The sequence below is a fragment of the Pogoniulus pusillus genome, chromosome 1, assembly GCF_015220805.1.
Source record: "Pogoniulus pusillus isolate bPogPus1 chromosome 1, bPogPus1.pri, whole genome shotgun sequence".
NCBI lineage: Eukaryota > Metazoa > Chordata > Aves > Piciformes > Lybiidae > Pogoniulus > Pogoniulus pusillus.
Genome location: NC_087264.1, coordinates 49,227,077 through 49,253,422, shown reverse-complemented (window position 1 = coordinate 49,253,422; position 26,346 = coordinate 49,227,077). Strand labels below are relative to the sequence as shown.

At 52.0% G+C, this 26,346-nt stretch overlaps 2 protein-coding genes across 3 annotated transcripts in view; both read left to right on the top strand.

Moving 5' to 3' along the window:
• Positions 1 to 3,017: 3,017 nt before the first annotated feature.
• LOC135179890 (protein disulfide-isomerase TMX3-like) lies at positions 3,018 to 17,546 on the top strand. The gene is made up of 6 exons (XM_064151986.1): positions 3,018 to 3,140; positions 4,566 to 4,657; positions 9,130 to 9,228; positions 14,884 to 14,950; positions 16,172 to 16,270; positions 17,391 to 17,546. Exons 3-6 carry the CDS (start codon positions 9,220 to 9,222, stop codon positions 17,468 to 17,470), a joined length of 255 nt encoding a protein of 84 aa, XP_064008056.1. The 5' UTR covers positions 3,018 to 3,140; positions 4,566 to 4,657; positions 9,130 to 9,219; the 3' UTR covers positions 17,471 to 17,546.
• Positions 17,547 to 18,638: 1,092 nt separating this feature from the next.
• Positions 18,639 to 26,346, top strand: part of LOC135179842 (uncharacterized) — a 53,994-nt gene continuing 46,286 nt past the window's right edge. For both annotated transcript variants that reach the window (XR_010304155.1, XR_010304156.1), the window contains exons 1-2: positions 18,639 to 21,658; positions 22,003 to 22,283. The gene's annotated coding sequence lies outside the window, so the exon portion shown is untranslated. The remainder of the gene's footprint in view (positions 21,659 to 22,002; positions 22,284 to 26,346) is intronic.

Below are 26,346 nucleotides of genomic sequence, written 5' to 3'. Positions count from 1 at the left end.
GGCGGGCCGGCGCTCGGGGGGCGGGCCGGCGCTCGGGGGGCGGGCCGGCGCTCGGGGGGCGGGCCGGCGCTCGGGGGGCGGGCCGGCGCTCGGGGGGCGGGCCGGCGCTCGGGGGGCGGGCCGGCGCTCGGGGGGCGGGCCGGCGCTCGGGGGGCGGGCCGGCGCTCGGGGGGCGGGCCGGCGCTCGGGGGGCGGGCCGGCGCTCGGGGGGCGGGCCGGCGCTCGGGGGGCGGGCCGGCGCTCGGGGGGCGGGCCGGCGCTCGGGGGGCGGGCCGCTCGGGCTCCGCAATCGGACGCATGCGGCAGTGGGAGCGGGGCGGAGCATCGCGGGCGGAGCCGCAGGGAGCGGCAGTGACGCTGAGCCGGCTGCAGCGGAATGGCGGCGAGCACAGAGCGGCAGGCGGGCAGGCGGGCAGGCAGGCAGGCGGGCAGGCAGGCGGGCAGGCGGGCAGGCGGGCAGGCAAGCAGGCAGGGTCTTTCGGAGCCAGTCTGCGCCGCGACTAGGCGGGGGGTGCGGTGCGCAAATGGAGGACGCACGCGTCTCCGCCGCGCCCGGGGGCGTACGCAAATTGCGTACGCGTGTCCGCCGCGCCTAGGTGCCGTTTTGCGCAGAGAGAGCGGCCGCGGCAGACACACTCAAGATGTCGACCGCGGGGAGCCACACTCAAGATGGCAGCCGTGCCAAAGCGGCCTTCCCATTGGCTGGCCGTGACGCACTCAGTATGGCGGGCACGCGCGCACAAGCGGGCTTCCTATTGGCTGCCGGGACGCACAGCTCTGGCCGTCGCGGGCGCCACAGTCAAGCTGGCGGCCGCGCGGAAGCTGCCTGCCTGTGAGCTGCCGTGACACGCGGAGCCCTAACCAGGCTCCCTCTTTTGGTGCTGTGAGTATGAATTGCATATCTGTAACCTTAATTGTGTTCCATCGTGCATTACTTGACTTTCCAGCTCCTGGGCTGTCAGGGTGACTGATAGTAAACAATCTTCTTCTTTGCTGCTTGAAAGGTAGGAATAAGGAGCACAGTGTAGCACTGTGTTCTAATGAACTCTTGCATCCTCTCGTGCCCTCTGTATGCTGCACAGGGGATTTTAGGTGTCCCTGGATTGGATTATTGTGATATGTGAAGTGAGCCCACCACTGTCTCTGAGTGTTAGTGACTCTAGGTGTGGTGTTTTGTTGTTTTTTTCCCAAAGCTGTAATTTATAGCTTAGGGAAGAAATGCTCTGTTGCACTGATAGTCAGAACAAGCTTTGCTAAGTGACAGGTTCGGATGGTAACAGTGGTTTTACACAGCACACTGCCCCTCTTCAGTGTTTCCATTTCATTGCTCATTGGGCTTTTAGAGAGCAAAAAATTGCTTTGCCTGCTTTTGTACTGAGACTTTTTACCTTGATGGGAAAGGGTTTTGTTGCACTCCTGTTTTTCTGTCGTTATTGTTCTTTTCCTCTGTCTGTTCTGGTGGAGGTTAAGAGGGATAATTTTTCATGGATAGAATTGCTTCAGTTTTAGACAGATGAATTGAATGCATGAGTTTAGACTCGTTGTTCTTTTTGGATAGTTTCCTGTCTTCAGCCATTATCCAAAGATGCCCTCAAAAGAACTTGCAGTAGAGCTGCCAGCGCCCTGCAATCGGCAATCCTTAGACCAGGAGCTCTATTGTCATTCTCAGAAGCTGCTGGCATTTGTGATAGGCCTCTTGATATTTGTGTGCAATATCCCATCCCTTTCTGTCTCTTTTGTATGCATTTTCCTGGAGGGTGCATCCATTATGGTGGTGTTTCCCTTGTCGAGATGAATGCAATGTGAAAAGATGCCTCAGCTTCATAGAGCTGTGAAGAAAGAAACTTAGACTGGACTGTGTGCTACTGGTTGATAAAGAAATCCATGGTGGCTGGTAAAGTGTTGAAGAAGGCTAAAGCCTTACCACACTACTTGCACCTCAGACATTCTCCTGTAGCTCAATCTTGCAAGTACTTGACAGAGCTGCTTTTGAGTCAGGTCCTCTTGTTGTAGGAGATGGAATAGGAAAGGAACAGACTGCTAATAGAGAAAGAATTGTGGGAGGTATTTTCCCTTGGCTCCTCTGTTGCTTTGTTGCATATTTGCACAAGGCAGTTTAGTTGTTGGGAAATGTAACTGGCCTGGTAGAGCAAGTCCCTGCTCAGCTTTTTTGTTAGGAAGGAGTTCTTCCCCATAAGGGTGATGAGTCTGTGGGCTGGATTGCTGAGGGAGGTGGTCGAAGCCCTGTCCCAAGAGGTGTTTGAGGCCAGGCTGGATGAGGCTTTAGGTAGCCTGATCTAGTGTGAGGTGTCCCTGCCCATGGCAGGGGGGTTGGAACTAGCTGATCCTTGTGGTGTGTTCCGACTCTAACTCATTCTGTGCTTCTGCTAGAGGAAATAAGAAACTGAAGGCTAGCCAGGAAAATAAGCTGTGATGTTGTCCACGTATGGTTCTTGACCAGTAGCATTGCCAGTGGGCCAACAAAGATTGAGCAATGCAGACTGAAAGGCTTTGGATCATTAAAACACTAAGACAATGGGGTTTATTATGTGGAGTTCCAGGAGTAGTAGACTGATTACAACCATTTGCTTTCTGAAAAAGACTCTGCATGCTTCTGTGCTAAACAGACAGAAGTCTTGGCTGGTCCAAGAAGATGACACAGTGGTGGTCAGTTTCTTTACTATGCAGTAGCATCTTGAAGCCGTTGGCTCTGTGTGTGCATGTGTGCAGGTAAAACGTGTGTTTACTTGTCCGTGCATATATACATGCCCAGAGGCACATAGCCCTTCTGTCAGGTGAGAGATTCTGGAGAAATGATCTTTGCTCTGATGCCTAAAATGACAGTCCTGTAGAATCCATCTTTTCCTGGGCGTGTTTGGGTTTGCCAAAGGCTGAGTGTTCTGCCATTCTTGTCCAGCCAGCACTTTTTGTATTGAATGTTTCATTTCTTCTTCCGTGGGGGGGATATTTTAACCAATATTTTGTATTTCTTTACCCTGTCACTTGATCTTTTGTAGGATGATGACAGAGTCTGCATGGACTTGAATAGAATTCAGAAGGGTGCTGTGGCTGTTTGTGCCGTCGATGCATCTGGCTGCTTCACAGCAGAGGTGGCTGACTTGGCTGGACAGTATGTGAAGGTTAGTGGTCTTGGAGAAAGTAAAACACTGCTTTTATTCAGGGCAACATTTTCAATGGCATAAGTCTTCTTTCCCCTAATAGCTTGGTCTTCAAGGTGTCTTTGAGCTCTGGAAGAAGCCTAATGTATTTTAACCTTTGCAGCAGGGTTTCAGTGGGTTTATTACAGTATCTGAAAAAGAGAGGCTTTGACATGGGATTAGTACTGTGTATCTGGTAGTGAAAGGGAAGAGCAGCATCTCCATTCTGTATCTACTGCAGAATGAGTTTCCCTTTGCTTGTTCCTTATGGAAATGTAATGCATGAAGCCTCCAGGCAAGTATGCAGAGGCCTCTCTTCACCTCTGGATGACTTCTGCTTTTCCAGATGTGGTCATCAAGCTTGTGCCAGCCAGGTAGTGTAACACGACTTGTCAGAGGAGAGAAGTCCACTCATTTTCCCTACTTGTGGGATGTGTTGCAATGTGAATATACTTGCCAATAGAGGCAGGAGAATCCCTGTAAAAGAAACCAACAGGAACTCCAGACTACTGCAGACACAGGCAGAAAGGAGTTCCTGTTTGGCGCTGTGTGCAAAGACAGCAAATAGTTGTTTGGTTGGTTTCCTGCTGCTGCAGTTTGACAGCAGAGCATGTTCCTGTAAACACAATTTGCTTGAATAAGGCTTTAAAATCTTGTGTTGCATTTCAACTCAAAGAGCTGTCATTGCTAAGGCAAATAAGAGAGCACTGGAGGCTACGTGTTTAGCTTTTGCTCGTGGGAATCTGAACTTAAGACTCTTGGAAAATATTCTAATGCTGAATTCTTCCAACAGTCATTTGTGGTTTTCTTTTTATCCCTCAATGTCACGTTGACACTCGTTCAATAGATGGCCTTTGATTTAACATTCAGCTTTTGATTGAACGTTCAGCAATTTGATTTACCATTCCCTTCCAGTTTAGAATCTCACTGCTGGTCAGTTAGTGAAGTGTTGTCAAATAGGCTTCCACTTCAGTAGCTGTATTCACAGCAGAGGAACGTGCTGTAGTGAGACCTAAGTATTAGGCTAAGAAGCACCATGTGACTTGCTGCCACAGAATCAGAAGACTCAATCAAAGTTTGAAGTTCTCATTTAATAATAAATTGTGTCTTGTGTTAGTGCTACAGAAAGTCTGTGTTTGGTACACAGCTGTGTGTGAGCTGGGGGCAAGGAAGGACTGTTGATGAATGCCAAGGTTTGAGAGCAAGTAGCTTTATTAGTGAAGTGTTAGAGTGCCTCTGCAGTAAGTGCATCCATTGTATAGTAGTTTTTTGGATTGTTTGATGTGTAAATACTGGTTTATGATAGAGGTTGTCTTGATTTGAGTATTGGAGATGATTCCTGTACTTCTTTACTAAAATAATGGAATTTGTATTTTGAGGAAAAAAATGTTTGTTCTGTCTTTTTAGGATGCAGATAAGAACATCACTAAAGTACTGAAAGAGAAAGGGAGCCTGGTTCACAGCAGTAGTTTTAAGCACAGCTCTCCTTTCTGCTGGAGGTAAGGAGACATGCTCTAAGACTGAAGATTCTGAGTAGTTCTTCAGATTTGTTTCTTCTGCCATAGATCTGGTTCATATAAATGTAATGCTGATTTTTTTCTCTGTGATGGTTACAGATGTATTTCTGTAGTTTGAATTTCTTGTCCTTTAGGGTTACATATATTATTTACTGTCTACCACTTGAAGATGGCTGTACTAAGTCTAAAAAAAAGAGCAGCCTATTTTCTGTGCAGATAAGTACTGAGTGTTAGAAAAGGGTATTTGGATAGCCTTTGAATGAGACAAGTATGGAACAGAATGTGTTGCAATGTTTGTATTCAAATTTGCCATGTTTTGGATAAAGTAGGTAAGTTATAGCTGTTATCATAGCTATCTCTTTTTAACCTTGTCAGGTCAGTTCTTTCTTTGGAGTCTGGTAGAGCCCAGTAGCTTCTCATGTCTGCATTGTTGATTAGAAGCAGTTAGCATTTACCTGCTGCAGTGGGTAGTACGTGTAAGCCATGAATGTTCTTCTGCACAGTCATTACTGAGTGGAGCTTGCAAACAACAGTGATGTCTCTGACCAGAAATAGCAGTTGGCATGTTTACTGTATCTGTGGGAGCTTCTTAGAAATACTTGGCTTTGCCAACTAGAAATGCAGAATGAGCCCTGGAAAAGCAGATAGGTGATTGGGCACAGTGGCTTGCCAGGAATCTTCCAATCTTCTTTGTCAGACTGGGAATTCTACAGAGGCTGAAGAGCTCCTCCATGTACAAGTCTCCATGGGCCTTTGGATATGACAAACACAGGCTAGACACATTTGATCTAGACATGAAGCTTCTTTTCCTTAGTGTCCTCTCTGGTTTTAAACATGTACAACTGGTATTGCAAAGATGAGTTGAAAAAAGATCAAGTTTGAAAAAGAAAGCTGAGTTATTTTTCAGTAGGGATATTGTATTAAACTGTTACAAGTAAAGACACTTGAAAAGAAAGTCTTCTGTAGTCTCTGAAATGACTTGAACTTTCTGAGCCCTGATGCTTATAACATCTGTACTGAAGTAACTGTGATAAAAGCTTTGCTCTCCTGTAGCTTTAATGCTACCAAATGAAGTGTTTTAGCAGTGTACATGTACCTGTAGTCTATAGCAAGAATAACCTTCACTTGCTCCTGAACAGCGTGATTGGTTTGTTTCCCAACAGCTACCTGCAGAAAGAATGGGAATTGCTTTTCAAGTTATGTCCTTGGTGATCTGGGACAGGGTTTGAAAAGTGGCAGTCCAGAACCAAGCAACACTTTGGCGTTTTTCTTAGGTAGCAGTGCAGATGTACAGCCATGGTGTTCTGAGACACACCAGTCGTGGAGAAATGCTGATTCTGTGGAACATACTTAATCCTGCCACTCTGTTGACATTTTTGTTGATTGATGCTAAGTTGCAGGCAGCACCTAGCAGCAAATTATCTGGTGGGAAGAGCAGAATAATGGGTTCTACTTGACAAGCTCATTTCACTGCCACCACAAATCAAATCATAATTGGAATATGCTAAAAGTAGAAGAGTAGTTCTTAACTTTGAACATAGTCACAAGTTATTTTGATGAATGTAAGGAAACTTTGAAATCAGGCTCTTCCACTTAATGCACTGTTGTTCATGCTTTTGCCTGAAACCAGGCAGTCGTTGAATCCTCAGCATGTGGAGACATTTTCCCTTTCCTTATCTCTTATCTAACCAGAGTTCTCTGCTTTTCCTTGTTGTGCTTATGTAGTAGTTTTCTGTTAGTAAAACTTGAAAACTGGAGAGAAGCAGCCAGTAACAAGTTGGTAAGTACATAGTAGACAGTTTTCAGGGAGAGTTCCCCTTCATTGAAGTTGCTGAATATGGAGATGATTGGTCAGAATAATCTCCATATGCACTGGCACATAGAGAGCTTTGTCATGTTCAGGCCAGTGAAAGCAAAGCCAAGAAGCATCTTGTGTAGCTTGTGACCAGTTCTTTATAAAATGCTTTCTAAGTTACCTGCCAATGGGAAGGGAATGAGGTCACAGTGACTTGCATTGAACAGCCATGCAGACCAAAGCAGCTATTGGGAGTCTGTAGTGCCTGCAGAGAATGGTCTCACAGTCTTTACCTTTTCAAGCTTGAAGATTGCATTTCAGAGAATGCTGATTTGGTGGCACTGCTAGGCAGCAGGCAGAGCTCAGGTGTTTTTATTCCTCTGATGTATTTCTAAAGGACATATTTATAGTAAGGAGGAAACATTCAGTTGACACAGGCAGGAATATTTAGGTAGGATTTTTTTAAGCTTCAGCCTGATCTAAAATCTGTGTGGGTGACTTCTCCCATATCTATGTACTGATGGAAAACACTATCTTGTAATGGGTATTTCTCAGCAAAGAATTGAGTCTGGTTTCCTCAGTCTTCTCACCACTCAAGTGAAGCAGAAATAGGTCAGATCTCACTGCTTGGGCAGGCTTTCAGTCTGTTATTCTCTTTCTGTCTCTTGTTGAGGAACTGTTTCACGGTAGAGCTAGAAAAGAAGAAGACATTCAGGACAACTGTGCCATTTCCCCTTTCTTACCACCTTCATGTAGGTGGCAGTAGTGCTCTGTGGGTGCTTTGGAACGGTTATCAATCATGATAAACATACTGTGTTAGGTCAGAAGGCTGGGAAATCACTGCAGCTTCATCTGCTTGTCGTTTGTGTAGGTTCTTTATCTGAAGCTACTTTTGCACTAAACCTTGTCTTCAGTCAGCCCCATATGTCAGCTGCTAGAGGCTGGGCACTGGTTTACTGTTCCAGCATTTTTTGCAGTCTGTTAAGACTATGTGAGACACTGTTTTGTTCTTGCTTCCAATAACTCAAGATCTTCTATTTAATGCAATTCATCATTCTTCAGCATGTGAAACGATGCTCAGTGAAACTGAAACATTTCTTCAGTACCTTATAGCTGGCAGAATATTTTCTTCTTCACTGTCATCTTGCCACTGGATGACAAATGAGCTGAGCCCTTTTGTAGCATTACAAGTTCATTTGCGATGCAGAATGTCCCAACTTAGTGGACTTGGACTAAGTAGCTAGGCCTCTGCTCCATTATTATCCTGTGGAACATTTCCTGTAAGGCTATAGATACTTTGGCTATTAAAAGATACAGGTAGATATGTATAGCTTATAGCCACGAGGAAACATCTTCTGACATGTAGCATTAGGAGATGCAAGCTGTTGTTCATTATTGGGTTTTATGGGAGGTGAGTTCAGTTTTTAAGGCATGAGCAACCTTTGTCATGGATTTTCTCTTCTTTGGTCAGGCAGATGTACCCTTAGGAAGTGCTTCCACCAGCAATTTTAATGTACATTATAACCTCCAGTAGTTTGTGCACTTGAAATGAGTCCATTTCAAGTGAGAGCAAGTAAAATGAGTTAACCTTATAGGATGGATTGTTCACAGTAATAACTATGTGTAGGAAAGAATAGTTTCAGAGGATCTTTGCTTGTCAGTATTCCTTACTTCAACATTCAGTGAAACAAAACTCACATGGGATGGGAGCAGTTGCAGAACTTAGGTTTGCTTGGAATTGGTAGCAGTAAGTGTACAGACTAATAAATTCTCCAAGTTACCTAGGAAAATTCTGATCTCCACACATTCTGTAATGCAACTGATTAAGGTCTCAGTAGTTTGTTCAAGTAATACACATTCTTCCAAAGTATCTAGTGATGAAATGATGGGTAAAAGTCATTGCTGGAAAGTTGAGACCTTTTGAAACCTTCACATCCAGCCCATTATTCCAACCTGAAAAGAGACTGAGCCCTAGGGGATGGAACCTATCCCATGTGAGTTTTGTTTCACTGAGTGTCCAAGTAAGGAATAGATTAAGATGTGTCAATAAACTTGCTTGATCAGCTTATCTGGATCTCCTCTTTTCCTTCTCTGCCTGGAATAGGACATTTTTTCAAGTAGTAGCCCTGGGCAGTATTACTTTTCTGTGATCTGTCACTATTGTTCTGAATGGAAATAGTAAAACCAAACCATACCATAATGGTTTTTTGTCTGGTTTCTCATATTGATAGAGACCTTTAAAAAGAGAACAGAATGAACTTACAGAGAAGGCTTAAATGTGACTCCTTTTAATAGTTACTGAAGTTCACATCATTGTACTATGTAGGAACATAAATTTCCAATTGAAGTACCATTTGAATGTTCTCATGCTTGTTCTTGCTGTACAAATTCCTCAAATTGCTGGGTTTGAAGGCTTTAATAAAAGTAGTTTTAGGGTTTGGTTTCAAAACAGTAGCTCACCTAAGTCTAACTGTTGGTGTAATGTATTAAAAAACCAACCTTTGTGACTGTGATAATAATTCAGGCACAATAAGTTCAGTCTGTAGAAAGGAAGCTGTGTGCAAAAAGTACTTTTTAAAGAGTACTATAGAAATAAGGTAGCACTGAAAATGTTTATTTTGTTTCTTTTGCTCCCCTCCCCATCATCTTCCCTCTGCAGGTCTGATACTCTGCTGACAGACAAAGCTGTGCCAAGCTGGTTTGTAAGAGTGGAACACATGGTGGAGAAACTGCTGGAATGTAATGCCCAATGCTACTGGTAATGTCTCCTGCATCTGTTTTGGTTTTTGTGTGTCTAGGTTTGGGTGTTCAGGTGTGTGTGTGTGTGCTGGAAGTCTTACAGAGCTCTGTTTCACTGGTGGTGTGATCACTTCATATTTCTGTTGCATGTTCTAGAGCTGCTGTACTGGAATGAGGCTGGTAACCAGTGTTAAATGGTGTTTTATCTCAGGTTTCACAAATGCACTGGTTGGGCAACAGGACAGTTTCCCTCACATAACAGATACAACCTGCTTCAGTGCCTCTCAGCCTGCTGCTTGAACAGATTTGTACACAATTCCCTTCTTCGTGTCAAAGAAGGCGTTCCTTGCTGATGTGAAATCCTACTGAGAAATAGGTTTTAGAGTGTGAGTAAGGGTGACTGTGAATATGCACTAATGATTTACAATGAAATACATTGCAGGATCCTTAAAAACACCCTCTAATCGTGTTAGGCAACCCTGAACAATTCAGCACAGGAGAAACTGCAAAGGAAAGTCAGTCTGTGGAAGTGCACAGACAAAGCCTCTTTACAAGGGTCCACTGGAGAGAAGAATTTAGACAGTTGTAGGCACATGTTGTTTCAAATTGCAACTCACTTTAAGCTGTTTCTTCTCATGTCCTTATTACAGAAAAGGTTGATTATTTTGTCATAGGTGCATTTGAAGAATGAAACCCAAAGCTCTCACCATGCCATACTGTTCTGTGCAAACCCCCTAACCTAGCTGCCCTAGCTTGTGTCCTAGTTGTGAGAATTGAGTTGGACAAGTTGCAGGAAATGTTATGCTGGTGGCAGGAATGAAGAAGTATTGGTGTGAAGTTGATTTAGAAAGCAACAGACACAGTAAGAGGGAACTCTTGGTGATGGTAGCTGTTTTAAGCGTTAGCCACAGGTTGATGATTTGTCAGGGACAGAAGGGACCATACCTTCTCCACATCCATAACTTTTAATTTTTCTTCTCTCATAATTAACTTCTGCCTGGGAAGTTGAGTCTAGGCAGGAAAAACGTGGAGGTTACAGCCTTGTTTGGGTGTACTGTGTGCCACTTGAGTTGTTGTCCAGTCTTTCCTTATGTGGACTGCAGCAGAGCTGGGATTCCACCACGATGTGCCTCTGCTTAGCAACTGAAACGATGTTAGAGTGACTCAACTTTCAGTGGACAATGACAGCTTATGATGTGTTTTGTCATGGGCTGCAGTTAGCAGTTAAATTCTTCATGAGCAGCTTTTGCATAACTGCTTCCATGGTAGAGGCACAGCAAATACTGGAGTGTCTGGGCAGAGCTGGTGATCCGTGCTGCAGACTGCCCGACAATGCTGCAGCGTTGGCTTGCCAACCAGCACATGCCCAGTCTGGGTGTGGGAGAAGATTGCATAGATTAGTAAGTGTTGCTTTCTGTTTGCCATAACAGAGCATACTGTGATCCTTCTTTTGGGGAAAAATAAGCTGGAGAGGGGGTGAGAGTGTTTGTTCCTAGCTTTAATTAGCTTTCTCAAGATGCTTTTACTGTTGTGATGACTGACAGTAGACCTGCATACTTAATTTTCACCTGTAATGATCCTCTTCAGGAAGTGCTTGAATGGTAGAGTTTTGCTTTCAGAAGCAAAGCTTCAAGAAGAAACTTTTTGGTGACCTCCACTCATCCAGGAGGTATTAATAAGAATTAGTAAGCAGTTTTATGAGTAATGTTTTAGACCTGGAAGAGGGGAGATTTAGAGTGGATATTAGGAAGAAATGCTTTACAGCGAGGGTGGTGAGACAGTGGAACAGGTTGCCCAGGGAGATTGTGGCTTCCCCCTCCCTGGAGATGTTAAAGGTCAGATTGGATGAGGCCTTGAGCAGCTTGGTCTAGTGGAAGGTGTCCCTGCCATGGCAGAGGGGGTTGGGACTAGGTGATCTTCAAGGTCTGTTTCAACCTAAAGTGCTCTATGAATTGATGAAGGTTGGATGGGAAGACCAAGTGACTGTATTAACTGGCAACGTTTAACACGCTCAGAATAAAAGTCACAGTTTGTTCTCTAGGCAGTTCTTGAGTCACACCATAATTCCATAATTGAGTAGAACACTGATTCCTCAGCATTCCTCTCAAAGCAGTAAGGGCTTGGAGATTTCAAGAGGAAATTTGTGGGGAGTATAGCTTCAAGTTGAGCTGTATTATCACTGAATGGTTGCTAAAAGAAGAGAAACACATTTCCAGTATGGGATCTCATGACCACTAGTTGGAATACACAGTGGCTTTTGTTAGCTAAAGATGTTTTTTACAATCTAGCTTTTAAAATTAAGAGGCATTACCTTAAAGTTTACTTCACTAATGCCAGTTCTATTTGGGGTGTAACTTCTTCAGTTGGTATTGAGAATGCTGGCCTTATTCAGTAGCCATTCCTCTGAATGTGTCACAGGAATAATACCTAGCTTTAAAAACATTCTTTTTGGACTCTCTGGGGCTTCAGCATGCCCTGGAAATGAAGAAATTGGGGATAAAAGCTTTTCAGGCTGTACTAACCTTTGTGAAATGAGTTTGACTGCAGTGCTGTTTTTTAGTTCCTTGTAATGACTGATAGGTGTTTTGTCCCTTAAGAATAGCTGCCCTCTTTCTATAGACAGCCTTTGTGATGAAATAGATTAAACAGAGTTGGACAAACTTGGCAACTTGATTGCATTTCTAATGATTATTTTAATGAGCTAGCCTACCAGTGAAGCCATAGTTATTCACAATTTATTAAAGCCAACAACTGCATCTTCATTTTCTGGAATGAACTCATTGTAGCTCTCAAGAATGATTTCCATGTGCAATGTGCCAGCAGTTTGTAAAACCAGAAACCAGTAAAACCCTCTTACCTTTCTCCTCGCCTTGTTCTGCTCAGAGTGGAAAGTAACTTGTGCTGGATGTTGCTGGAAGTGCAAAACTGGACCAGCATTCCAGTACTTAAGAAACTACGTTTCAGTCTTCAATTCAAGATCCCTTAGTGACTGTTTTCTTTGCTGACTTTGATAGGGCTGCTCTTGGAGGTTTCTTCCAACCTGGTGGGTTCTATGGTCCTATGATTCTGTGATTGGATTGGGCTGATCTTGGAGGTCTCTTCCAACCTGGTTGATTCTATGCTTCTATGCTTCAACCATTCCCAGTTCATTCAGAGACCTCTCTTGCCCTTAAGATGCCTCAGTGCCACAACTGGAGTGAGACTTCAATGTTTCTGAGCCTTAATTCAGTGCTCTCTCACCTGCTGCCACTCATGACCTGAAGTGTCCCTTAGAATTGCTAGGACATCCAAACCAGAATTGAATGAAAATAGTTTGTTAACCTTACTCCCAGTGCACCTCAATCTTTTGTCATGCTTGGATATGACCTTTTACACTGTTTCCCCTTTATTATAACCAAGTGCATGCAGAGAAGTTCCTGCTCAAAGTCACCTCTGCAGCCCTGCAGCAAAGAAATGGGAATGAAAAAAAAACCCTGGCAATTTATCTCCTCGAGCCTGCTGGCCTCAGCACTTTGCTTCCTTCAGATAAAGGCCAGCAGGATCCTGTTAGCTTCTCATCAGAACTCTCCAGCTTCCTCAGCTAGCATCACTTAGGTGCTGGAGATGGTTGTGAGAGATGTGGGGCTGTTATCAGAGAAGCACAGAATCAAGCAGGTTGGCAGAGAGCTCCAAGCTCATCTAGCCCAGCCTAGCACCCAGCCCTCCACCACCTCCCTGGGCAGCCCATTCCAATGCTGATCACTCTCTCTGCCAACAACTTCCTCCTAATATCCAGCCCAAACCTGTCCTGGCACAGCTTGAGGCTGTGTCCCCTTCTTCTGGTGCTGGCTGCCTGGCAGCAGAGCCCAACCCCACCTGGCTACAGCCTCCCTTTGGGTAGTTGTGTGTAGAATCAAAGAGGTTGGAATCATAGAATTAACCAGGTTGGAATAACAGAATCATAGAATTAACCAGGTTGGAATCATAGAATCACAGAATCAACCAGGTTGGAATAACAGAATCATGGAATCAAGCAGGTTGGAATCATGGAATCAAGCAGGTTGGAATCATGGAATCAAGCAGGTTGGAATCATGGAATCAAGCAGGTTGGAATCATGGAATCAAGCAGGTTGGAATCATGGAATCAACCAATCCAACCTGCTTGATTCTGTGATTCTATGGTTTCTCCCTTCCCTTCTTTGTACCAAGGAACTGATCTCAGTGTGGAGCTGCAATAAATGTTGCTCAAGTGAGATGTGACTCTTCTGAGCACAGCCAGTTTGTCATTTCCCCCCCAAGCAAACAAGCTGCTTGCTCTGCAACTCCAGCTTGCTGCTTAGCATCGCTTAGAGTAGCTTCCTGAAAGAAAGCCCTCAGCTACCTGGAGTAAACCTGGAGAGGGAAACCACTGCTGCTGCTGCCTGTGGGCTAAGAAAGCTGTTCCAAGGAGAAGTTTGACTCTGCTGGCAGGGGGTGGATAAGCTAATTCAGCTTTTCTTCCCTTTGCACTGATCAAGGCAAGTTCTGCACACAGCCTTGCTGCTGTTGTCTGCAGCTAACTTCTTACCTTTGTTTTAAGTGGGTACATAAAGGATGAGTGCACAGCAGGGGATCAGCTTTGTCAGGCAGTGAGTGCACAGAGTGCTCATGTATCTCATTAGGAGTTGTATGTTTATTACAATAAGCATGCATAACTTAGAATCCAACAGGCTGGAGGAGACTTCCAGGCTCAGCCAGCCCAGCCTAGGGCCCAGCCCTGGCCAATCACCCAGCCCATGGCACTAAGTGCCCCAGCCAGGCTTGGCTTCAACACCTCCAGGCACGGCCACTCCATGGAACGTGCAGCTGGTGCTTCCAGAGCCACTCCATGTAAATCTTTGCTGCTGTTGAATTCTGCAGGTCTCTCCATGTATTGTTGTCTCCAAGTGGGACAGATAAAAGTCTCCTCCATGCCTGACAATGCATGACTTTGAGAACTAGCATCAGTTATTTTTTAGGCACCTGCATTTTCCCATCTCAATTTGCTCCATCACAAGTAGTGCACTGTTGGATTTCCAGAAGCCTTGTATCAATTTGAGTATTGCCTTTTGCACTTGAGCCCCAGCTGAGCAAAAGTACTGTTCAGTGGTGCAGTGGAAGGAGGCTGGACCCCTTTAAGAGTCTTTGATCACAGTCATGTAAGCAGCAAGCTGGTTTTCATGCCAACTAGAGCTTCCCACTAACCACCTCTAGAATGCTAGAATCAGTCAGGGTTGGAAGGGACCACAGGGATCATCTAGTTCCAACCCCTCTGCGATGGGCAGAGACACCCTGCCCTAGAGCAGGCTGTCCAGAGCCTCATCCAGCCTGGCCTTAAACACCTCCAGGGATGAGGCCTCAACCACCTCCCTGGGCAACCCATTCCAGGCTCTCGCCACTCTCCTGCTGAGCAACTTCTTCCTCACGTCCAGTCTGAATCTTCCCCGCTTCCAGCTTTGCTCCATTCCCCCTAGTCCTGTCCCTACCTGGTAGCCTGAAAAGTCTCTGCCCAGCTCTTTTGCAGGCCCCCTTCAGCTACTGGAAGGTCACAATAAGAATAACAGAAAATAACCAGGAGAACTGTACTGGAATGAATGACATTTCCACATGGGAATATTGCTGGTGTCTTTCAGAGTCTTTTCATCTTCCCTGGACTAACTGAAAACCCCTCTTTCAGTATGTGACCTTGCCTGAGTTGCCTGCTGTTGTGGTCTTCAAAGATGGAGCTTCCTTTGTTTCTGATGGTAAGTAAAAGTGGATATTGGCCATATCATGGAATCAGCCAGGCTGGAAGAGACCTCCAAGATCACCCAGTCCAACCTAGCACCCAGCCCTAACCAATCAACTGGACCCTGGCACTAAGTGCCTAACAACCAGCCTGTACCTCTCTTGGCACAACTTGAGACTGTGTCCCCTTGTTCTGTTGCTGGTTGCCTGGCAGCAGAGCCCAACCCTAGCTGGCTACTGCACTGCTCCTGTGCACTGCGGCCCTCCTCTGGACCTGCTCCAGCAGGTCCTTGTCTCTTCTGTTGGAGGTTCTGTAGCTGTGTGCAGTACTCCAGGTAGGTCTCACCAGAGCAGGGCAGACTCAGACTCACAGAGTCAAGCAGGTTGGAAGAGAGCTCCAAGCTCATCCAGTCCAATCTAGCCCCCAGCCCTGTCCACTCAACTAGACCATGGCACTAAGTGCCTCACCCAGGCTGTTCCTGAGCGCTTCCAGACACGGTGACTCTGTGGTGCCACAGCAAAATACTCCAGGTGGGCCCTCAAGGGTATTCTTTGAGCTGTCATGGAAGGGCTGTGCTTGCCTTCCTCTTCGCTCTATTGCCTTGCAACCAGTCACCCACCAAAGAAAAGTTCACTCAGTGACCTCCTTGATCTGCATTTGATTTAGTTTTACTTTTGAAGTGGCCTGGAGAAGGAAATTTTGTCAAAGAGAAACAATTTTAAACTGCTTTTTTGTGGTGTGACCTGTCTGCTTTTGCCACCCCTGTCAAAACACACAAGCCTTGTTTCAATCCAGGCTCCTAATTCACTTTGCACAAATCTTACTCTCTTAAAATGTATTAGAAGGGTTTTTGTAAACCAGTCAGTGCAGAGGCCCTGCAAGAGACTGGATATTGTTTTATGTGCAGCTTACCATTGGGCAGGAAAGTGCTGTCAGTCACAGTTCCCTTCCCATGTCACATTCCCTGCTGGGAGAGGATTGTTTGTCCTTGGTTTGGGTGAAACTAATCAGCCAATCAGCACTGCATGCTGTGCTCTAATACACTTTTTGTTCAACAGCTGCAAATTGCTTTAGCAGCTTAGGAGTGACATTTCTGGAAAGGTGAGAGACCTTGTCTGGAAACAGTAGAGGGTTAAAAATAGGCTTCTCTAGGCTGAAATAAATGTTATTGCCCACCTCACAGCAGCAACAGAAGAACACATTCTGCTTGCTTGCTTGCTTTCTCTTTTGTTGTCAGAGTGTGAAGATGGTGATTTGTCATCCTGGATAAACAGAGCAAGATTTCAAGGGTATCTTCATGTGGATGGCTTTACACTTCATGAACTTGGAGACAGAGGTGAGCTGCTGCTGCCACTAAAGTCTTTGCCATCTCTTCTACGGAACAGGAGTAACAACTGAGGAGCACTAAGAAGTAACTTTTCAAGCCCCTGAAATTATTTACAGTTAAGATGGACAGTGCCAGTCTGTGTTTGGTGTTGGTGAGACCTGCTCTACTGACAGAAGCCTCATCCAAAGCCTGCACCAGTCCTTTCCTCAACAGAAAAAATGAGTATGTCTAACCCTGTAGTAGTCACACACAAAAAAATGAGTAGGCCTTTTAATTTGAGAGCAGTTTAGGATTTGCATAAACTACCTATCAACTCCTGCAGTGCCTACAGGGAACTGAGAAGTCTTAAGTCTGGATGGGTTTATGTCTTGTATCTGATGGGTTCAGGTAACTTTGAAGTGGATCTGCTCTGTAGTTTTTATCATGGAATCACAGACTGGTTTAGGTTGGAAGGGACCTCAAAGCTCATCCAGTTCCAAGCCCCAGCCATAGGCAGGGACACCTCCCACTAGGACAGGCTGCTCAAGGCCTCGTCCAACCTGGCCTTGAACACCTCCATGGATGGAGCATCCACAAGCTCCCTGGGCAACCTGCACCAGTGTTTGACCCCCCTCGCTGGAAAGAACCCTTTCCTAACATCTAGTTTGAATCTCCCCTCTGCCAGTTTAAACCCATTCTCCCTTACCCTGTCATTACAAGACCCTGTCAATAGTCCTTCCCCAGTCTTCCTGTAGGTCCCCTTCAGATACTGGAAGGCCACACCAAGGTTTCCTTCTCCAGGCTGCAGAGCTCCTGCTCTCTCAGCCTGTCCTCAGAGCAGAGCTGCTGCAGCCCTCTCAGCATCTTGGTGGCCTCCTCTGCACTGGCTCCAACACTTCCATGTCCTTCTTGTGCTGGGGGCTCCAGAACTGCCCCCAGGACTGCAGGTGGGGTGCGAGGAGAGCAGAGGCAAGGGGCAGAATCCCCTCCCTTGCCCTGCTGCCCACACTGCGCTTGCTGGAGCCCAGCACAGGGTTGCTGTCTGGGCTGCACTCACACTGCAGGCTCATCTTCTAAGTCGGAATACTTTCCAGCTGGGAATGCATGTTTCCTTTTTAAATGGTTTCAAGTATTTTATTCCTTATTTTAGGAAAACTTGTGGCTATTGCAGTCATTGATGATAAAAACTCTTCAGTGGAACATACCAGGAACAGAACTGAGTGTTGGTGACAGTGTGGGAGAAGTTTGCTGATATGATGTAGAGAACTTGGGGAAGTTTGTTAGATCTGAAGAGATGCCAGGGTGAGTGAGTGGACTTGTGGATGTTCCCTGGCTTATGACTTGTGGATGTTCCCTGGCTTATGACTTGTGGATGTTCCCTGGCTTATGACTTGTGGATGTTCCCTGGCTTATGACTTGTGGATGTTCCCTGGCTTATGACTTGTGGATGTTCCCTGGCTTATGACTTGTGGATGTTCCCTGGCTTATGACTTGTGGATGTTCCCTGGCTTATGACTTGTGGATGTTCCCTGGCTTATGACTTGTGGATGTTCCCTGGCTTATGACTTGTGGATGTTCCCTGGCTTATGACTTGTGGATGTTCCCTGGCTTATGACTTGTGGACCTTCCCTGGCTTATGACTTGTGGATGTTCCCTGGCTTATGACTTGTGGATGTTCCCACAGGTGAAAACAAGAGAGGAGCAAGGCAGGAAGCACAAAAGCAAACCTCTCTCATGAAGGAAACAGCACAACTGCAAGCACAGCTTTAAGCACAGCATACCAAGGAGGAACAGAAATCCCAAGCAGAGCAAAGGGGAGGAGTGGCTTAGAGAAAAGCAAAAGCACCCCACAAAGGACACAGCCAAAACACCACCCCACAAAGGACACAGCCAACCTACCCCCGCAAAGGGGATCAGCCAAAGGCTTCTGCCTCTCCTGGGGCAGCTTAAAAAGGGGAGGTCAATTGAAGTCTCCTCCCACCCCAGCTGTGGCTACTTTGCCCTCCCTGCTCAGTGCCCTTTATAAGCAGAGCAGGAGGAGCCCAGCCCCAAGCTGGGCCCATTGCGGGCCAAGGGATCCTCCGCCTGGCATCCCAGGTGAGTGCGCACGGGTGAGCACCGGGTGCGTGGTGGAGGGTTTCAAAGGCTGGGGGGCCTGGCTGGCCCCCTGGCTAGCTAGGGCCACCTTAGGGCTGGGCTACTGACCCACTGCAACATCCACCTTAGCTCACGGGTGCTAAGTCTGTGTTGCTACTGAGGCTGAGGTTTCTCTAGGAGGTTGGATCCTCGAGGGTTTTGCTCTGGGTTCTGCGATGGATGCAGAGATGGAGCAGGAGCACTAACTGGAGCTGGTAACGGACCAGCAGCAGCAGCTGGTAATGGAACTGGTAATGGAGCAGAAGCTGGTAACGTAGAGTGGAGAGGAGGAGGAGGAAAGCAGCAGAGACTGCCCGGGGGAAGGCAGAGAGTGGGGGCAGGACGGCAGGGGCTGCCCAGGGAAAGGTGGAGGGCAGCAGCAGGAGGGCAGGGAGGAGGTACAGAGCTTTCAGATGCTGAGCTTCAACAGAAAGACCTGATGGAAAAGAAAAGAGACTAACTTGTTTAGCAAAAGTACTCTCTGGAATTTCCCAAATCACTTATTTATTGAAGGGAGTCATTTGTTGGTCATTGTCATCACGAGAGGTCCCTTCCAACCTAAACCATTCAATGAAGTCTTTTATCAGCTCCTAGGATTAGTGACAGTGGGGAATGTTTGCTTGCTATGAGCTGAGGGAGCTGTTTCCTAAATGGAATGTTCATTAGTTCTTTAGCACCTGAAAATGTTGGCAGGCTACTTGATAAACCTCCTGGAACACAGGGGCCTGTTGAATTGTTTTCCCAGTGCCTGAACAACTTGCAGTGCTGTAATGGGTTAGCCTCCTGTTTCCCTCCAACACAGAAGTGAGGCAAAAGTAACACAGCCAAGGAAAAACCCTCTGGGTTGAGATCAAGAGGTAAATACAAAATGAGATCCTGCAGTGCACAATTACCTTAGCCTGTTTCTGTTTGCAGAAAGCAGGAGTCAGCCACCTGCCACCCATCCCCTCCTGACCCCAACCCCAGAAACCCAAAGCAGCACTTGGCACAGGAGGTCTCTCGTGTTGCAGTCTCAACTTCAAGCCCTGGAATACTTTGCTTCAGCCAGCAGCATGGGGTTGGATACCAACAGCAGAGTCGACTTAACCTGTGACTAAGTGAACTTTAAGTGTTCTGACTCCACAGTGGAACCTGATAAAGAAAGATGTGAATGGAAGCAGGCTCTGACTGCTCTGTGTAACTGATGAGAAGCTTTCTGAAGGAGGTGAATTTGTTTTACAGCCCTTCCCTCAGCTGGTTACAGATCTTCAAGGTAGCTGCTGGTGCAGTGTCTGTTGGAGACTGTTAGCCACTCTGAAGGAGGGAGTTAGTGGAGCATCATAGGAACATGTAGAGAGATTGGTCAGGAAAAGGCATTTGTGTTACCCTTTTGAGTCATTTGAGTCACTTTTATTGTAATCCCATGGCTGAGAGCAGGACTCCTTTGTGTCCAGGGTTAAAATCTTCAAGGAGAAACAGTGCCAAGGCTCTGAATTGATTGGGACTTGGTGCTGCTAGTTACAATGTAGGACAGTTAAGGCAGTCCTGTGTTTTGTGATTTGCCTTTTTTCCTACCGTTCTAGTTTTGGCTCGGGCTAGTGTGAAGTGTCTCTGGAACGAGGTCCTTGTGGTCCCTTCTGACCCTGACTGATTCTGTGATTCCAGCAAGCAGCTTTTGACTTAAAAACCCCTGAGGTCACTGCAGCACCTCTCTATGGAATAAAAGAAAGGGATTTTGCTGCACTGCTGAGAACTGTTTCCAGCTCTGAGCCTTTGTTGTTGTGGTTGTTTTTGGTTCGTGTTTATAAACAGCAGTAGCTAAGCAATCCTCTCTGAGCTATGGACCAGAATCTGCTGCATCCTGTGCAAGAAGCAGATCCCAGTGTGATCTGGTGCAGCTGTAGCACTTCCTAACTGCTAGGTTTGGGAGGAGGGCATGTGTCTCAGTCGTTTCTGAGCTGTGATAGCAATCAGGTGTCTGCTTAAGTCTTGACCCTCTGCCACGTGCTGCCACGTTCACCAGATCTTTCTCCCGGCTTCAGGGAGAGAAGGAGTGTCCAGCTCCCAGAGTGGGTGTCAGAAGCGATGTGAAGTGAAAGGGGTTTGCTGAGGTCATGTAGGAAGTTGTGTGAGGGAATGTGGCAGTTTGGTTTTTGATTTCTTCAGTCTCTAAAGTTTTTCTTGGAGCAGCTTCACTGCAATCCTTTTAAATGCACAGAGTATCAGCACAGGCCCTTTTAGACAGTCCTCCAGCTTTGCTGCAGGTCCCTTTCAGATACTGCAGCGTAGCTCGAAGCTCTGCCTTCTCTTCTGCAGCCTCCACAGCCCCAGTTCTTTCAGTCCTGCTTCCCAGGAGAGGTGCTGCAGTCCTCTGCTCCTCTTTGTGGCCCTCATCTGGCAGAAGAGCTGTGTTTTTCCTCTAGCTGCTGCAGAACGGCCTTAATTCTGGTGTCAGCAGCTCCCCCTGTGTCTCCTCTGCTGTCTGTAAATCCCTCCAGAGTAGATCAAGGAAGTGCTGAGTAGCCCCAGCTGGAGTTGAGAGCTGTCCCTATAAAGTGAGTGTGTAGGAGTGGCAGAGCGTGGGCTGTGCCTTGCGTGCGGTGTGCTGTTGGCAAAGGCAATAGGCAGAGCGGCGCTGGGCTGAAGGCGCTGCCCCCGGCCGGGCGCAGAGGCGCTCTCGGTTGTGTGTGCTGCCCTCCGGTGTTTGCTCGTGGGTACTGCAGTTGTGTAGCGGCTGCGGTGTGGCGCCGGTGCTGAGTGCTGCCACCGTGTGTTTGCTTGTCCACACTGCAGTTCCTCAGCCGCGGCGGTCGCCCGTTTTCCTGCCTCGTCTCTAAAGGCCGTGCACGATTGAAGTGGCTGAAAGCTGAGGGGAGGAGAGGAGGGGAAGGTGAGAGGTGGGAGGGAGAGCTGAGAACTGGTTTGGATTTGTAAGTATTCGAGTGAGGAGTTAAAAGCGGCAGGCACCGGGGGCGGGGCGGTGCTCCGGGGTCGTATTATTGCTAGGGACCTTTGCGCATGCGCCTTGCCGCGGCCCCCCCCCGTTGCTATAGAGGTTCGCGCATGCGCCGTGTCGCGGCTCGTTGCTATGGAGCACGGTCCCAGCGAACTGCAGTGCCGACAATTAAACACAGGGTGGCAGCAGCGAGCACGGTCCCCAGGGAGCTGCAGTGCCGACAATTAAACACACGGTGGCAGCAGCGAGCACGGTCCCCAGCGAACTGCAGTGCCGACAATTAAACACAGGGTGGCAGCAGCGAGCACGGTCCCCAGGCAGCCGTGCCGCCCCCGGTTGCTATGGAGGTTCGCGGTGCCGCCCCCCGTTGGTATGGAGTTTCGCGCATGCGCCATGCCGCGGCCCCGCCCCCCGCTGCTATGGAGGTCCGCGGCCCCGCCCCCGGTTGCTGTGGAGTTGCGCGCATGCGCCGTGCCGCGGCCCCGCCCCCCGCTGCTACGGCGGTCCGCGGCCCCGCCCCCGGTTGCTATGGAGTTTCGCGCATGCGCCGTGCCGCGGCCCCGCCCCCCGTTGCTATGGAGGTTCGCGGCGCCGCCCCCGGTTGCTACGGAGTTTCGCGCATGCGCCGTGCCGCGGCCCCGCCCCCCGGTTGCTATGGAGGTTCGCGGTGCCGCCCCCGGTTGCTATGGAGTTTCGCGCATGCGCCGTGCCGCGGCCCCGCCCCCCGTTGCTATGGGGGTTCGCGGCGCCGCCCCCGGTTGCTATGGAGTTTCGCGCATGCGCCGTGCCGCGGCCCCGCCCCCCGTTGCTATGGGGGTTCGCGGCGCCGCCCCCGGTTGCTATGGAGTTTCGCGCATGCGCCGTGCCGCGGCCCCGCCCCCCGTTGCTATGGAGGTTCGCGGCGCCGCCCCCGGTTGCTATGGACTTTCGCGCATGCGCCGTGCCGCGGCCCCGCCCCCCGTTGCTATGGAGGTTCGCGGCCCCGCCCCCGGTTGCTATGGAGTTTCGCGCATGCGCCGTGCCGCGGCCCCGCCCCCCGTTGCTATGGAGGTTCGCGGCGCCGCCCCCGGTTGCTATGGAGTTTCGCGCATGCGCCGTGCCGCGGCCCCGCCCCCCGTTGCTATGGGGGTTCGCGGCGCCGCCCCCGGTTGCTATGGAGTTTCGCGCATGCGCCGTGCCGCGGCCCCGCCCCCCGTTGCTATGGGGTTCGCGGCGCCGCCCCCGGTTGCTATGGAGTTTCGCGCATGCGCCGTGCCGCGGCCCCGCCCCCCGTTGCTGTGGAGGTTCGCGGCCCCGCCCCCGGTTGCTATGGAGTTTCGCGCATGCGCCGTGCCGCGGCCCCGCCCCCCGTTGCTATGGGGGTCGCGGCGCCGCCCCCGGTTGCTATGGAGTTTCGCGCATGCGCCGTGCCGCGGCCCCGCCCCCCGTTGCTATGGGGGTTCGCGGCGCCGCCCCCGGTTGCTATGGAGTTTCGCGCATGCGCCGTGCCGCGGCCCCGCCCCCCGTTGCTATGGAGGTTCGCGGCGCCGCCCCCGGTTGCTATGGAGTTTCGCGCATGCGCCGTGCCGCGGCCCCGCCCCCCGTTGCTATGGGGGTTCGCGGCGCCGCCCCCGGTTGCTATGGAGTTTCGCGCATGCGCCGTGCCGCGGCCCCGCCCCCCGTTGCTATGGGGGTTCGCGGCGCCGCCCCCGGTTGCTATGGAGTTTCGCGCATGCGCCGTGCCGCGGCCCCGCCCCCCGTTGCTATGGGGGTTCGCGGCGCCGCCCCCGGTTGCTATGGAGTTTCGCGCATGCGCCGTGCCGCGGCCCCGCCCCCCGTTGCTATGGGGGTTCGCGGCGCCGCCCCCGGTTGCTATGGAGTTTCGCGCATGCGCCGTGCCGCGGCCCCGCCCCCCGTTGCTATGGGGGTTCGCGGCGCCGCCCCCGGTTGCTATGGAGTTTCGCGCATGCGCCGTGCCGCGGCCCCGCCCCCCGTTGCTATGGAGGTTCGCGGCGCCGCCCCCGGTTGCTATGGAGTTTCGCGCATGCGCCGTGCCGCGGCCCCGCCCCCCGTTGCTATGGAGGTTCGCGGCGCCGCCCCCGGTTGCTATGGAGTTTCGCGCATGCGCCGTGCCGCGGCCCCGCCCCCCGTTGCTATGGGGGTTCGCGGCGCCGCCCCCGGTTGCTATGGAGTTTCGCGCATGCGCCGTGCCGCGGCCCCGCCCCCCGTTGCTATGCGGGTTCGCGGCGCCGCCATGGAGTTTCGCGCATGCGCCGTGCCGCGGCCCCGCCCCCCGTTGCTATGGAGGTTCGCGGCCCCGCCCCCCGTTGCTATGGAGGTTCGCGGCGCCGCCCCCGGTTGCTACGGAGTTTCGCGCATGCGCCGTGCCGCGGCCCCGCCCCCGTTGCTATGGAGGTTCGCGGTGCCGCCCCCGGTTGCTATGGAGTTTCGCGCATGCGCCGTGCCGCGGCCCCGCCCCCCGCTGCTAGGGAGGTCCGCGGCCCCGCCCCCGGTTGCTGTGGAGTTGCGCGCATGCGCCGTGCCGCGGCCCCGCCCCCCGCTGCTACGGCGGTCGCGGCCCCGCCCCCGGTTGCTATGGAGTTTCGCGCATGCGCCGTGCCGCGGCCCCGCCCCCGTTGCTATGGAGGTCGCGGCGCCGCCCCCGGTTGCTATGGAGTTTCGCGCATGCGCCGTGCCGCGGCCCCGCCCCCCGTTGCTGTGGGGGTTCGCGGCGCCGCCCCCGGTTGCTATGGAGTTTCGCGCATGCGCCGTGCCGCGGCCCCGCCCCCCGTTGCTATGGGGGTTCGCGGCGCCGCCCCCGGTTGCTATGGAGTTTCGCGCATGCGCCGTGCCGCGGCCCCGCCCCCCGTTGCTATGGAGGTTCGCGGCGCCGCCCCCGGTTGCTATGGAGTTTCGCGCATGCGCCGTGCCGCGGCCCCGCCCCCCGTTGCTATGGGGGTTCGCGGCGCCGCCCCCGGTTGCTATGGAGTTTCGCGCATGCGCCGTGCCGCGGCCCCGCCCCCCGTTGCTATGGAGGTTCGCGGCACCGCCCCCGGTTGCTATGGAGTTTCGCGCATGCGCCGTGCCGCGGCCCCGCCCCCCGTTGCTATGGGGTTCGCGGCGCCGCCCCCGGTTGCTATGGAGTTTCGCGCATGCGCCGTGCCGCGGCCCCGCCCCCCGTTGCTATGGGGGTTCGCGGCGCCGCCCCCGGTTGCTATGGAGTTTCGCGCATGCGCCGTGCCGCGGCCCCGCCCCCCGTTGCTATGGAGGTTCGCGGCGCCGCCCCCGGTTGCTATGGAGTTTCGCGCATGCGCCGTGCCGCGGCCCCGCCCCCCGTTGCTATGGAGGTTCGCGGCGCCGCCCCCGGTTGCTATGGAGTTTCGCGCATGCGCCGTGCCGCGGCCCCGCCCCCCGTTGCTATGGGTTTCGCGGCGCCGCCCCCGGTTGCTATGGAGTTTCGCGCATGCGCCGTGCCGCGGCCCCGCCCCCCGTTGCTATGGGGTTCGCGGCGCCGCCCCCGGTTGCTATGGAGTTTCGCGCCTGCGCCGTGCCGCGGCCCCGCCCCCCGTTGCTATGGGGGTTCGCGGCGCCGCCCCCGGTTGCTATGGAGTTTCGCGCATGCGCCGTGCCGCGGCCCCGCCCCCCGTTGCTATGGGGGTTCGCGGCGCCGCCCCCGGTTGCTATGGAGTTTCGCGCATGCGCCGTGCCGCGGCCCCGCCCCCCGTTGCTATGGGGTTCGCGGCGCCGCCCCCGGTTGCTATGGAGTTTCGCGCATGCGCCGTGCCGCGGCCCCGCCCCCCGTTGCTATGGGGGTTCGCGGCGCCGCCCCCGGTTGCTATGGAGTTTCGCGCATGCGCCGTGCCGCGGCCCCGCCCCCCGTTGCTATGGGGGTTCGCGGCGCCGCCCCCGGTTGCTATGGAGTTTCGCGCATGCGCCGTGCCGCGGCCCCGCCCCCCGTTGCTATGGGGGTTCGCGGCGCCGCCCCCGGTTGCTATGGAGTTTCGCGCATGCGCCGTGCCGCGGCCCCGCCCCCCGTTGCTATGGGGTTCGCGGCGCCGCCCCCGGTTGCTATGGAGTTTCGCGCATGCGCCGTGCCGCGGCCCCGCCCCCCGTTGCTATGGGGGTTCGCGGCGCCGCCCCCGGTTGCTATGGAGTTTCGCGCATGCGCCGTGCCGCGGCCCCGCCCCCCGTTGCTATGGAGGTTCGCGGCGCCGCCCCCGGTTGCTATGGAGTTTCGCGCATGCGCCGTGCCGCGGCCCCGCCCCCCGTTGCTATGGAGGTTCGCGGCGCCGCCCCCGGTTGCTATGGAGTTTCGCGCATGCGCCGTGCCGCGGCCCCGCCCCCCGTTGCTATGGAGGTTCGCGGCGCCGCCCCCGGTTGCTATGGAGTTCCGCGCATGCGCCGTGCCGCGGCCCCGCCCCCGTTGCTATGGAGGTCGGCGGCGCCGCCCCCGGTTGCTATGGAGTTCCGCGCATGCGCCGTGCCGCGGCCCCGCCCCCGTTGCTATGGAGGTCGGCGGCGCCGCCCCCGGTTGCTATGGAGTCCCGCGCATGCGCCGTGCCGCGGCCCCGCCCCCGTTGCTATGGAGGTCGGCGGCGCCGCCCCCGGTTGCTATGGAGTTTCGCGCATGCGCCGTGCCGCGGCCCCGCCCCCCGTTGCTATGGAGTTTCGCGCATGCGCCGTGCCGCGGCCCCGCCCCCCGTTGCTATGGAGGTTCGCGGCGCCGCCCCCGGTTGCTATGGAGTTTCGCGCATGCGCCGTGCCGCGGCCCCGCCCCCCGTTGCTATGGAGTTTCGCGCATGCGCCGTGCCGCGGCCCCGCCCCCCGCTGCTAGGGAGGTCCGCGGCCCCGCCCCCGGTTGCTGTGGAGTTGCGCGCATGCGCCGTGCCGCGGCCCCGCCCCCCGCTGCTACGGCGGTCCGCGGCCCCGCCCCCGGTTGCTATGGAGTTTCGCGCATGCGCCGTGCCGCGGCCCCGCCCCCCGTTGCTATGGAGGTCGGCGGCGCCGCCCCCGGTTGCTATGGAGTTTCGCGCATGCGCCGTGCCGCGGCCCCGCC